The sequence below is a fragment of the Fistularia commersonii genome, chromosome 33 (genome assembly GCF_037954325.1).
Source record: "Fistularia commersonii isolate RoL2024-O1a breed Wild chromosome 33, RoL_Fcom_v1.0, whole genome shotgun sequence".
NCBI lineage: Eukaryota > Metazoa > Chordata > Actinopteri > Syngnathiformes > Fistulariidae > Fistularia > Fistularia commersonii.
Window position 1 is genome coordinate 938,398 of NC_141316.1, and position 12,372 is coordinate 950,769.

The 12,372-nt window shown below is 35.8% G+C and overlaps 1 protein-coding gene across 2 annotated transcripts; it reads right to left on the minus strand.

The window, feature by feature from the left end:
* Positions 1-2,750: 2,750 nt before the first annotated feature.
* ube2d1b (ubiquitin-conjugating enzyme E2D 1b) lies at positions 2,751-11,805 on the minus strand. 2 transcript variants are annotated; one of them, XM_086140573.1, is made up of 7 exons: positions 11,620-11,805; positions 10,316-10,379; positions 7,571-7,602; positions 5,874-5,951; positions 4,490-4,595; positions 3,597-3,690; positions 2,751-3,513 (listed from the first exon to the last, which is right to left on the minus strand). In XM_086140573.1, exons 1-7 carry the CDS (start codon positions 11,641-11,643, stop codon positions 3,468-3,470), a joined length of 444 nt encoding a protein of 147 aa, XP_085996699.1. In that variant the 5' UTR covers positions 11,644-11,805; the 3' UTR covers positions 2,751-3,467. The 2 variants fall into 2 exon arrangements, with proteins under 2 accessions (XP_085996699.1, XP_085996698.1); XM_086140572.1 differs by lacking the exons at positions 2,751-3,513; positions 3,597-3,690 and adding an exon at positions 3,697-4,382.
* Positions 11,806-12,372: the final 567 nt, after the last annotated feature.

Here is a 12,372-nt window from a genome sequence, read left to right on the forward strand (position 1 = left end):
AATAATGTTTCAAATTGCTGCTTTTGCTTTTTTGTTCAAAAGTATTTTATTATCTTTAGCCTCTTGCTGTCTGGCCTTGAGTGCCCACAGCAAACATGATCCACTCTAAGTATTTTGGCCTCATTAAGTCAGTAAATGCTTACTAACAAAGCAAGAGGTTTTAAATACACTTGCAGGTAAAGTGTGGTGTTTTTATCAATAAAGCCTTATCTAATTGAGCTTAGCCAGGACACTTCAATCCCCTGAGATGATAAAGCTTTAAATACACTTCACTCAGGACCTCAACAATAGACTATTCTGGCATTATGCTTCTCAAAACCCCTCGGTGCAGGCTTTTACACATATTAATATAATAGATTAATAATAGATGGGGAAATACATAGTCAGAGAAATCAAGCCAGCAGATCAACTATGCCCCTTTTCTAGGTTTCATGCAGTTGGGGAAAATATTTTGCGACTCATCAGATTGTATGTCATTAACCACTGACCTCAACAGTTGGATTAATAATACATTATTTAAATGCAACAAAAATCTCAGAAAATAGCCAAAGTGAAAGAAGCAGAAAAAACAGATGCAGTTGTCATATTTCTGAGTGACTGAAGAGAATATGTGTGTGTGTGTGTGTGTGTGTGTGTATATACTTTATGGCTTCTGAAATTGACTGTAATTTTGAAATTGTTCAGTCATTAGAATTTGAGATCTTTACCAGTCCTTTTTTTTTCTCTTTTTGGGCAACCTCTTACTCCTTTCTTTTGGAAACAAAATTGACTTGGTAAATATCAAATTAGACCAAAACAAATTTCTAAATCACATAAAAAAGCTAATACATTCCCAAAAAGACTAAAAATTAGTAAGCTGTTCAAAGTAAATGGTGAGTGTTCTTGTGGTGTCTAAGCCTTTTCGTGTCTGGTGGTGATTTGTCTAGAACTAGGTGAGGCCATTATCAGTTCACTAATTTGGACATTATGTGCATCATTTCTTCATTGGTTCATTCATTGAAAGGGTTAGATGAATAGCGATTCTCGGGAGGGAGTGTTAGTCAAGGCTGAACCAAACTATCCCTGATCCCTGAATGTTCAAGTATTCCTAGAATATTTAAATCGGTATTTATCTTGGTATACATTATGATGTCATTAAAATTTCTTAAACTCAGTCTACACAGAGGTCTCCACATATCTCCAATGACTTTTGGTTGAAGTAATTTTTCTCTTAAACTTCTCTTAAAAAGAAAATAATCCAGCACTTATGTGACCCAATCAAAAATATGAAATATTGTTAACAGGTGTGAATAGCTGGTATAATACTTTATAAAAATGTCTGATATTTGTGAGTTTCGATACAATCCTAAGTAACACAATTCTGAAATAGCCCATGATGTTTTATACTAAATATTATTATAATAAAATATTCATTTTGTTTTATTTATTTAATATTAGAACTTTTCGTCTTACTCCAAATTTTCTGAAACATCCTATACAACTAAAATTTACATAAATATACATAAATTTACATAAATATAACAAAAAAATATGGTCATTAATAAATGCAACCAAATCAAATAATATATTTTAATAAAAGTGAATTAAACCCAACCTGGTTGCAAACTTCCAATGAATTTTCTATTTATTTAGCAAAACATTTGCTAAATTATTTAAATTATTAATAATATTTGCAAAATATAGTAAATAAAATCATGGAGGTGGGGCCCACCCACATCTTGCCAATAAACCTGCTTGTAAAGCTTTCTTTGCCTCCTGGTCATCAGAAGTATTACTAACAAAATACATTTTCTGCTTATGAATCTTCATTTGAGAAATAGTGCTCTCCAGCTTGTGAACACGTCATTTCTGTCTGTTGGGGAACTTTTGAAAGTCATCATTATCAACAGGTTCTACGAGGGATATCTTGCCTAAGGAAACCTCAGGAAAACCACCATAATGCGATTTCACCCATATAAAAACAACATACACATTAATGTTACTGCTGCCCCTGTTTGTGAAATAAAAGCTGAACTGTGTTGAATAAGCTAGCGAACAAAGCACCGTGTTACAAAATTCACAACGGAAATCAGTATATACTATCCTTGAATGCAGTCTGTCATCTTGATTGGTGGCTGACCTTCATGTGTGAATCTCAGCCTGGTGTTTTCCAGCTCACTGCTTTTGTTCGGTCTTCTTTTCATTGTGCTTTATTTTACTGATAGTTTGTCAGAATATGAGATGCTGAATAAACCATTTTTAATCAATCATCCTGTTTTTTTTTGTCTTTTAACATCAGGAATTAACACTTTTGTCTTAGTTTCAGTTTTTTTTTTTAACCATTTGATTTTCCTCAATAATCTGATAAAGTAATACATGGGAAAATAGCTAAGATACCTGAGATAAACATTTTAAATATAACTGGTTTAGCATTCATGTTATATAACAGTAACAGAAAATTTCAATTAAAAGCACAGAGACTTTTTACCCCCCATTCTCATCAGAGAAAAAAAAATCTAAATTGTTTAAAAGCTAAAAAGGTCTTTTCAGATTGCTGTGTCCATACAGTAAAAACCCTTTTATTTAGAAGCAGTGGAATAAGAGAAACACACGACCAATTATAAAATACAAATTCTTTGACTTGTATCAAACTTATGAATAGTATAAAGATCAACAGAGCCTACAGAAAGAGACATGTTGAATGTCAAAATGTGTAGAATCATATTCTCATGTGATTGCGTGTGTGTATCCAAACAAATTCTAACATTGCATCTATTGTAATAGCTTTAATAGCATATTGACCACAGACTAAAATCCAAAATAAACAGAATAAAATCATATTTCCAGAGATGATTTAATACTTTCCAACAACAATGACGGAGCAATCATAATAGTTGTAATAATAATAATAATGATAATAATAATAATAATAATAATAATAGTAATAATAATAAAATGAATTGGACAAATTGCTCTTCTTCCAGGGCAACTGCAACAGTATGTTGTTCCAGCAAATTTCATCTGCTCCAGGAAGCAAAAGAAATGAACATCCTGCAGGTGAAGTGATTCACAATATTAAAAGGAGATAGAAAACTTGTACAGATGTTCGTTAGAATGATGGGAAACATGTTTGGCCTTGCCCCATCAATGACTTGTGTCTTGTGTTCAGTTGTAGAGCGTTTGATCAATGATTTGGTGGGATTTTAAGTTTCATAAAACAAAAAAAGAATGCTACAAATCAGGTTGCAATGACTCTGGGATTGTGAAGGAACATTTCCTTGATACAAAACCAAACATGCCAAACTTTTTAAATGTCAAGATGTCCCTTCAAGCCACATGCTGAAGTCAAACACATTATGAAGTTGATGTTAATGATGGATGTTACCTAGGATTACTTACTGATTCCCGACTATATTTTACAGTGTGTTGTGACTTTTACAAAAGGAAAAAGAAAATTTGTCTGTATTTGTATACGATGGAGCTTTCCTTTACATGGCATACTTTAGGGTCCATTCTTTTGCTAGTTTGTTGTATCTGAGGAGACAGAAGCAGGATTAAGTTGTGAATGACTGACTGAGCAGAAGCAATTGTGCAAAGGCACATGTTTGTCCACTTACTTGTCTTTGTCATTCTTGTAGATCTGTGCTATGTCTGGAACTAAGGGGTCGTCTGGGTTTGGATCACAAAGCAACGAGCATATGGACAATAAAACTGGGGGATACAGAGAGGATACATTGAGAAAAAGATGTAAAATGTCTTCATTTGACAGCTATATGTTGGCAAATAGGATTTTTTTAACAATTAAGTTCAAAATCAAGATACAATAGATACAATATCAAAATATTATGTCAGAGATCCCATCTGTTAGTCACGTCTAGCTGGATACCACCGTTTGGATGTTAATAACTGAATTTGTTGAATTTAGGTTGTGAGGTTAATGTCAGGATGTCTAATGCATGCATGTTATCAGGCTATTTTGGGAACCAAGAGATAACATTTTCTAATAAGTGCATGCACACAAGAGGGCATCAAAATGTGTTTAATCCCCCTTTGTCACAAAACTTACAATTAAGTTTCTCGACAATGAATTTGCTGCTTTGTACTTAATATTTTGGCAGTGGTTAGTGCTTCGGCCTCACAGCACGAAGGACCCTGGTTCGTTTCTGAAAGGGGGACCTTTCTGTGTGGAGTTTGCATGTTCTCCCTGTTTCCTCTCACAGTTCAAAAACTTGCGGTAGGTTGATTGAAAAAAAAAAAAAATGGGGATAATTGCCCCGAATGACTGAGTGAGTGAATGTTGTCTGTATGTGGCCCTGCGATTGACCGGCGACCTGGACTGGTTGCCAGTGTACCCCGCCATTTCGCCCAGACAGCTGGAATAGGCTCCAGCATCCCCCGTGACCCTGAGTGCAGGATAAGCGGAAGGAGATGGATGGACAGGTGGGTGGCTGGGTGAATGGGTGGATGAATAAAATTTTTATAAGTAAACTCAACAAAAGACTGTGTTTACCTTTAGACACTGTTAGTGCAGGAGACCACTGTGACCGTAGAATGTCCAAACAGATACTTCCATTGCTGTTTATATTTGGGTGATAGATCTTTGTTGTAAATGCTACCTGTGAGACAGAGGATCACCTTTTATTCACATACAGTTACCATGGTGACTGTTACTATCTTACTGCTTAGATCAGCCCCAAGGCAGCTAACCACACAACGGTAACATCTTGTTAACTTATAGAAGTTGCATTTTTCCCAGAAACAGGTTATACCTCACATTAGGGGTAGAGGGGCCAAGAATTTTCTTGCACATTTTAATGTCAATTCCTTGGATATGTATTTAGAATCTCACAAATGTTTTTTCTATCTTGATTGTGAGGGGATATTTTGCATGTATGCAGGTTTAGTGAGGGAAATGTATGAAATCAAATTTGGCATTTTGATTCTGATTCCAATTACTTTGTTAATGTTAGGGAAATATCTTTGCAGGACTTTCTTGACTTGCTTAAATGAAAACCTTACAGCTATTTCTAGCTGCAATGTCCCAGAAACTCCCTATTCTTGATGTTGATGATGAATTCCTTGCTGTGGTCATAATACTTAAAACTACAAGAGGACAGCAGCCTAGTCCTTCTATACTGTTTGACTGAAAATGGTTTCAGTCATGTTTGATTCTTTTTTTTTTTTTACATGCAAGTTTGAACAAAATCAGGGGTGGGCAAGCTACAGCCCGCAGTCCACATCCAGCCCGCCAATGATTGGTACAGAATTTGTACTTGATGTGAATGATTGAATGATTGGATCACTGAATGTGGGAGCTCAAAGAGCAGATTATTTCATTTTTGAAGCTACTTCAGAACACCTCAGAATTTTGCTGAGCTGAATGACCCTGACTGGCTTTGTGATTTAGCTTTTACTGTGGAAATACTGACAGACATGAACAAGCTAGTGTGAAGCTTCAAGGGACAAACTGGTTTGCTCAGGAAATGCAAGAAAACGTCAGAGCCTTCAAAACCAAGCTGGTTTTATTTTCAAAGCAAATATCAGACGAGTCTGATATGTACATTTAACAAATGCGTTTCTTTTTTTCCATATGTATTGTATCTTGTACTGACCCGGCCTTCTGTCAACTTTTAAAAGTCAATGCTGCCCCTTAGCCAAAATGTTTGCCCAACCCTGAACTAAATGGTAAATGTTCATATCTTATGATCAACTGATTTGAGGCTCAGAACTACTAAGAGAGAGTCAAGAACTCCTGACTGCATTTTCAAATTATATGTCTCACATCATGACAAGCTGAAGTGTTCTCAATGTGAGGGTCTCAGTAATGACCAAAGGGGAGTTGTTATGGAGGCTAGGTTGTTTTTGTGCCATACAGCTACAAGAGGAGTCCTTACCTTTGGTGGCTTGAAGGGGTAGTCAGTTGGAAAGTGGATCGTGAGGAAGAAAACCCCTCCTTGGTAAGGACTGTCACCCTGAGATATTAACATGAAACCTTTTGGTCATTTTCAAATATAATAACTTCAATTACACAGGCAGATATATCATCATACAATAAATTAAAATACTCATTTTAAAAATCTAAATCTCCTGGTTGAATAATGATAGGTCTGAACTATCTAAATGTAAGTTAAAGCATAAGAGTTAAAGGGACAAAGGGGTACCTCTCATCACTGGGGTCATCGGCTTTCACCGAAATAGGCATACGCACCCGGAAAAAATAATAAAATATTCCCTGACATGTTATTTTTTTTAAATAAAAATGATAATGCTTGATAACATAAAATCTGGAAAACTTTTTTTTAATGACATGTTTTATGGTTGGAACGCTGACATTTTCTTTTTGCCTGGCTATTATGTCTTTCTTTAACTGTAACAGCATGTTGTTCTTGTCCAAAATGGTAAAATTAAGTTTTATTTTCCCTCACTTAACTAACTACCTTGCACATACAAATGTAAATTTAACTTTAAAATTAATCATCAAAGTCTAGCAAGAGACTGGAGGTGAAAACAATCAGTGCCTACAGTCTAGGAAGATATCCACAAACAATTATGAAATAATCTTAAGTGGCAACATGCTAATTTACATGGTAAGTTTCCAAGAAAAATGGTGCACAACTGCAAAGGAAGTGTAGGTTCTGAGATGCATCTTCTTTTATTTCTGGCTTTTCGTTTTGAAGGTCGGCACAGCCAATCACCGTCCTCCATTCAACCGTATTCTCGGGGCCCTTTTCTCTCACATCAACTAACTTCACATCCTCTTTCACTAGATCCGTATGCCTTCTCTTTGGTCTTCCTCTGGGCCTCTTGCCTGGCAGTTCTAACCTCAGCATCCTTTTACCAACAAATTCAATATCCCTCCTCTGTACACTATCCATCTCAGTCTGGGCTCTCTGACCTTCTCTCCAAAACACCTGACATGTGCTGTTCCTCTGATAGACTCATTCCTGATCCTATCTATCCTCATCACCAGCATGAGAACCTCAACATCTTCATCTCTGCCATCTCCAGCTCTTCTACCTGTCTTTTCCTCAATGCAACTGTGTCTAAAAATACTGTATTGCTGGTCTCACCACTGTCTAGTACACTTTCTTTTAATTCTTCCTGATACTCTTTTCACACATTACCTCTGACACTTTCGTTAAGTTATTCCAACCTGCTTGAACCTGTTTCTTCACCTCTTTTCCACACTGTCCATTGCTCTGAACTGTTGACCCTTACTTAAATCCTCCACCTTCTTTATTTGCTTAATAATGTAGTTGCATAACAATGAAGTATTGAAGAAAATATAGTGAAATATTCTATTCATTATAACATGAAACTGCATATCCTTGCGTTTTTCAAACTGACATGAAAAATCATAACCTTCTTCTAATATACAATCTTTTTCTCTTGCAGAATTTATGTAAACTAAAATTCCAACAAGAGCTATGTATTGAACAACATAAATACACAACTATGATGACAGAGAAATCAAAACTACAGAGAGGAATGCCAATGTAAGGTGTGGGTCCATCAACTGACAACCAACTAGCAACCTGTATCTAATGGAGGCTGCAGGACTGATAATATTGAAGGGAAGGGTAATACTCACTGGGCCCATTATAGTAGCCTGCCAATGAAACACTGAAAATAATAGAGATAAAAATTAGAAAAATAAAGAAAACCTGATACAAAGAGTAAGCAGTTGGCATTGATAAAAATGTATTACAAAAATTATAGCAAACATGTCAAAACAGTCACTTAAATTGTGACACTGTCAACACAAGCAGTTATTGTAGGTTTCTCTTTTATGCCAAAGTGACCCTGATGGATACAAGTCTGTATTAAAAGGGAAAAAAAATTAGTACTCTGCACTGGAGACTCTGAAAGAAGAACTTGTAAGGAACGCAGCAATAGTTTGTTTCTTCAAGTCTTACATAGACAAGAAAGCATAAACGAGCAATTAAATCATTCTTATTCATGAAATATAATTTGTATTGAAATGTTTGCCTTTTATTGACTGTTTGAAAAAAGAACACATTGACTGTATCATCACATCCTCAGTAATGTATCATTCATGTCAATGAAGTAGCTGTGGATAAATCTTTTATTCCCTTCAAACCATTGTGCTGGAATCTGAGATCACACCTGATGAGCAATAGGCTCACAAGTATTTAGCCCCTGAGATAGACCAAAGCCAATATTTTAGGGGCATCTCCCATCCAGTTCCCAGAGTAGGAACTTAAAGAGTTTTTGTGTGTTTATCATTATTCAGTCCGCCTCCTAACTTCAAAAGGGAGTTTATATCATGTACCATCTTTATCTGACATCAACAGCACCTTATTTGCATTGTTCAAGGCAAGTTTTCTTCTGCAGACATAACAGTGGTTTTTGTTTGTCTAGCTGGCAGTCATCACCTGCTCAAGCATGACTGCCCTAAAAGGTTGTGTAGGTTGTGTATGTAGTATGTCCCAAGGTACATCACGCTGTTACCAGAAAAACAAAGTCTGCTAAAAGACAGGACAATATGGCAATACATGGTTTTACAGTGTATTGAAGAATTATTGCCTCAGTGTCTAATAGTTGTGACTTTAAAACACCCACTAACATAGCATTGTCATGATTACCTTGGCATTCAGCAATTTGTGAACCACTGTAATGTCAAATTGCTTCCTACCAGCTGGTAACTGTTTTTCAAGGAGCTGAGTGAGACACTGGTAGATTCAACTTTCAGCAAAAGAAAAAAAAAGAAATTAGTTAAGAGATAGATATGCAGAAGATGCATTTGATGTTTCTTGGGGGGCAGCGGTTTCTGTTGTTTGAAAGCATTTGGATTTGAAATAAATAAATAAATAGATAGATAGATAAATAAATAAATCAGGTGTGGAATATGCATTTGTTGAACCTCTGTTGTTGCTAGTGGTGGAAACCCTTGCAACTTACTCCAGTAACACAGTGGAAAGTGTTCTGATTAGAAGCTGTACACCACTGTGCTGGTGAGCAGTGAGGATGCATGCAACAGGAGAAGCAGTGTAGGAAAGTTATAGACAAAAACAGTCTATGAAAGGCATGGTCCCACTGAAGACAAAGAGTAAGGTCCTGCAGGGAGACAACTTAAACACTAAATTCGGGTACATATAACCAGAAGAAAAAATATTGCTTCGATAGTGTGATGAAATTTTTTAGAAAGGAAGCAAGTAGGGGAATTAGAAAATGAATCTGCCTATCACTATGGTGCTGCTTGCACAGTAAAAATGGTACATTTACAATTACAATTGAAATTCATTCTTATTCATTGATTCTCATTTCAAACCATTAAGTACACAATGGTATTATTGTCATATATATTCATTTTGTGCAGTCATGCAAGCAGAGACCCAGTTATGTAATAAAGATGCCAAGAAATGTGTTCTTATCCAATGTAATGCCCCGGGATGGAGTTAGGCCAATGGCATAATAAACCGATGAATAATTGCCTCTAACATAGCTGCGAACTTTACGAACAAGTGCAGTATGGCCTGTATTGCTTTGGCAATAAAGTTATACAATGTTCCAGAGTGCAGAAAAATCAACTACCATTAAAATCAAGGGAGTTACATTACCTTGGAGATAATCATGTTTTTCAAGTCATAAGGCTCAACTCAAAAGTGAAATCACAGTCACTGGTTTTTGATGTTAAAGTTGAGTTTCAGCTGCTTTTGATGTATTAAGCCAACATTTGTCACACTGACGGCTTTGGTTATTTGATCAGACTGCTGCTGCCTTCTGCACAAGAATTTTGTGACTGAGATTACAACAATCATTACTTGATTCTTCTTACATCTTCACGATCTTTGGCCAATTTTTAACTTTCCTAAATACACTTTTTCCCTTCCCAGTATGAGGGTTGTTTCTGAAAAATAATTTCAGGTAAAACATAAAATAATTGAAAGTTAATACATTTATTTCTATTAAGGAATCAGGTGATATGATTATAATTGAGGATGGTTTGGGAGAGTTTCTAGTATTGAGGTAATTCAATAATGTATTTTTGCTTTAGAATGAAATTTTGTTCCAATTTGATTCTTATTGGGCAGTTTCATGATGATTTGTTATGTTTATGTGGTAAATCTGCAATTTTAAAACTGACTGACAATTTATTGAATTTTTCCAATTAAATTAATATTCTAGGCAAATTATCAAAAATGGATTTACCAATTTAGCAAAAGACTGTCAAACAATTACTTTAACACACATGAACAATTTAGGATTTATATTGCAGACAATCATATACACATTGATTCAAAAATTATCTGATAATAGTATATTCAGACAATATTCAAACATGGAAACTGTGCCGTAAATTGAAGGTACTCACAGTCATCGCCCATTGGTCCAGCAGAGCACTGTGCTGGAGGGTCTCTCTGCAAGTCCTGCAGCTCCTGCACCATACAACAAAGACACTGTCATTAATTTTCCAAATAAACAACATTTAACAAACGTTTGAACCCCTCTTCAAATCACACTAAATGCAGATGTACATCATGGCAAGATTTTTTTTTTCTTCTTTTGGTTTATCAGATGAAAATATTTCCAGACATCAAATGCCAAGCTGTATTTGACAGAATTATTTTTTTTCCTATTGAATTTCATTGATTACTTCAGTTAACGTGCAGTGGCTTTTCTGGTCTTGTGCAAATAACAAATTGGCACTAAAGAATTAAAAGTTTTGTATTTTAATGAAAACAAACACATTTATAAGTAATTGAGCTCCAAGAATACAAAATGAGTAGCAGCATATGAAAATCTGTACTCTGTACATAAAGAATATGTAGTTTAAGTTTAATTAGTTGAGAGACTGGAAAAGGTGGTATTTTTGTTCAGTTTTGTGTCTAATAATTTAAGTTAAGCAGTCAAAGCCAGAGCAATAAATTTATTATTTTACCTATACACCAGGCTTTACTTATACACAAACTGAATTCCGATTCTTTACATGAAAAGCTTCCCAGATGGTTCTAGCGAGTTTACATGGGCAGAAAAGGTACTGACAATAGCGAAAAGCCCTCACCTTTCAGGCACTGGATAACGCAAGCATGCATTATCACAAACTTATATCAACAATTTCCTCAAGAACATTCTCTAATTCAACTGGGCTATTAAAGGATACTCTCAATCTAATATCTCATTAATTTACCGTTTTATATCTGTCGTTAGCACATAGAGCTAAGATGAAGAAGAAGCTATTAGCACAACTAGGGAGCAGTTGATAATGTGTTGTATAAAGTTACTTCTCTGACTATACCGTTTAGTACACACTATCGAGACAACAACGACAAAGCCGTAATTAGTTTTCTGAACACGAGGTGGTAACTAGGAAAACTATAAAACAAGTCGCAAAAAAACAACAAATGAAGAAGCCCAAAACAGTGTTTGCTGAGCTAACATTGGTGGGAAAGCTAGTAAAAACTTTTAACTTGCCAGTGCCCTTTCTATCTGTTCACCGAGGTGTCAACAACTGAGTAATTTCCAGGAACGTTAGGCAGTCATTAAAAATATTTTATTTTTTAAATAGCGCGAGAAGAGTTGCTATTAATCCTAGGATGGGTATGAACTGTGACGTTAGCATCTGCAGGGCCACTTAGCTTCCATTAGCTGATAAACCTTAGCTAGCTGCTCACTTACCTTCTGTATTCTTTTCAGTGCCATGTTGACTGATTCTGCGCGACTCCCTTTGACTCCCCAAGTTTTAATGTCAGTAATACAGCAGGCGATGTCACTGGCTGTAGTTCATTCCGTGGTAACTTCACCCGCCGGGTTTCTGTTAGTGTATTTATGAAAGGTCTTTTGTTTCCGCTTTCTTCTGTTTACGGTCGCACCTCCGAAGTGGGTCATGGGAAACGTAGTTTCATCCGCGTGAATAGTTCGCGAACACGATTTCGTTAATATTTTTGTACATTTACCGACTACCAAGTACTCATGACGTCAACACGTTTGACGTAGTTGTAAATTTGTAATTTTACAATGCTGTATCTCAGAAAAACAGCGTACATATGATCAATAAAGGGTTCAATCTTTAACACTCCCAAACCAATTTTTAAAACCAATGGCAGATTTTGACCATTTCTCATCACACTGTTGAAATTTATGTGAGCTCGTGGAGCACTTTCACAGTGACGTCACAGTGTGCGTCTGCTCTGTCATTTCATATATCACAGCTTACCCTTTCCCTATAATGTAACAGCTTCACCTGTGTTACATCAATCCTCAATTTTTGTGTGATGTGATGCTGTGTACTAAGTAATGTAAAAGAAGCTACGAAGCTTCAGCGTTTGAGCATCTAGTGTGCACTAGTTACTTTAATCTATTTTTATTTGGCTTGTTGCAACACTGAATACATTGAGATAAAGTGAAAATATTATAGAATTTTATTAGTCT

What these genes read in the sequence shown, in the direction of transcription:
- ube2d1b (XM_086140572.1), bottom strand. Translation starts at nt 11,643, where the DNA reads ATGGCACTGAAAAGAATACAGAAG. An exon ending in CACTGAAAAGAATACAGAAG is followed by an intron (nt 10,380 to 11,619) that starts GTAAGTGAGCAG and finishes TGTATGGTGCAG; the next exon opens with GAGCTGCAGGACTTGCAGAG. An exon ending in AGGCTACTATAATGGGCCCA is followed by an intron (nt 5,952 to 7,570) that starts GTGAGTATTACC and finishes TTAATATCTCAG; the next exon opens with GGTGACAGTCCTTACCAAGG.